The sequence below is a fragment of the Sinocyclocheilus rhinocerous genome, unplaced genomic scaffold (genome assembly GCF_001515625.1).
Source record: "Sinocyclocheilus rhinocerous isolate Xijiao unplaced genomic scaffold, SAMN03320098_v1.1 C36633442, whole genome shotgun sequence".
Lineage (NCBI taxonomy): Eukaryota > Metazoa > Chordata > Actinopteri > Cypriniformes > Cyprinidae > Sinocyclocheilus > Sinocyclocheilus rhinocerous.
Window position 1 is genome coordinate 150 of NW_015784169.1, and position 1,269 is coordinate 1,418.

General features: G+C 41.6%; 1 protein-coding gene across 1 annotated transcript; it reads right to left on the minus strand.

Moving 5' to 3' along the window:
• Positions 1-206: 206 nt before the first annotated feature.
• Positions 207-836, minus strand: LOC107736321 (cadherin-6-like; the record flags this gene model as incomplete). The annotated part of the gene is made up of 2 exons (XM_016547767.1): positions 207-475; positions 649-836. Coding segments are annotated over 2 exons (443 nt in total), but the record flags the coding sequence as incomplete, so codon positions are not given.
• Between the last annotated feature and the right edge of the window lie 433 nt (positions 837-1,269).

A 1,269-nucleotide genomic window follows, 5' to 3' on the forward strand; every position in this document is an offset into this window, starting at 1 on the left:
GAAGCAGTCCATCTAAGCTCATATCGCCATAGCTTCAGACAGATTAATCAGGGTTTTGCGATTATCAAAAGGTCACCGGAAGAAACGGGCAGATGTTTAAGAGGCTTGCAAGCTACTGTCAAGCTATTGTGTGTTGGGAAATGTGCATTTAAAGAGATTTACACCGATCTTATAAATAAAGATGATGGAAACAATGTGGGATGATATTAACGCAAAGCCCTTACTTGACCGGACTGTGGCGTATGTCAGGATCCACAGCGCTGACCGATCCTATCATGGTGCCCACAGCCGCGTCCTCTTTCACCTCCAAAATATAGCTGATTTTCTCAAATTGAGGGGGCTCATCCACATCCTCAACACTGACCCTGACGGTCGCCATGTCCTTAGCGTCCAAGCTCAGAAAGCGTGGGTCTGGATGTGTGTTTTGGACCTGGATCTGAAGCATGTACGATTTCTTCTTTTCATAATCCAGAGGCTGCAACGTAAACATATCCGCAGGAATAAACAACCCACTCAGGGTCACATTTTCAGTACAAAAACCTGCATTTTATTCACAAACCATCCAGTTGAACACGTTTAATTCAAAAAGAAAAAAACTAGCAAAAAGCTTTTCAAACTTGCATGAGTGAAATGAAAAATCCTCTGTACCTTCTTAAGACTAAGTATGCCTTCTTGGGAGTTTCTGTCAGTGCTGATGTCGAACACATCCAGACCGTCTCCGCCAACAACTGTGTAGTCCATCTCCGCATTTCTGCCGACGTCGGCATCCACAGCCCTGATCCTGCCAACTGAAGATCCTACCTTGGTGAGCTCTGGAATGCTGAACTGATATATACCTGGGGAACATAATGTTAATGTCAGGTTGTGCTTGAAACTCTTTGAAAACTTTTTTTTTTTTCTTGAGAGAAGATCTATAATATAAACTGCAACTATAGTGAACCCAAAAGAAGGGTTCGGAGGAACAAATCGCGCTTGACAATTTACATTCAAAAATCTGATCCCTGCATCTAACACTGTAGCCAATTAAAGTGTTTTTTAAAGCATAGTCTTGGTGTTCTCTTTACTGTAATAAATGGCGAACGTGACCGATATTGTGCTGCCTGCTATAAATCCGCTTTGTGCTCATACCTTGCTTTTCTCTGATTAACATGACATAAATTTCAAGCATTTTCTATTTGCATGCAGGCTAAAATAATAGATTGCATTAAGAGAAACACAAAAGAGTAAGTGAGCTGAGCCCACTCTGTCCATTTAATCAGGATTAACACA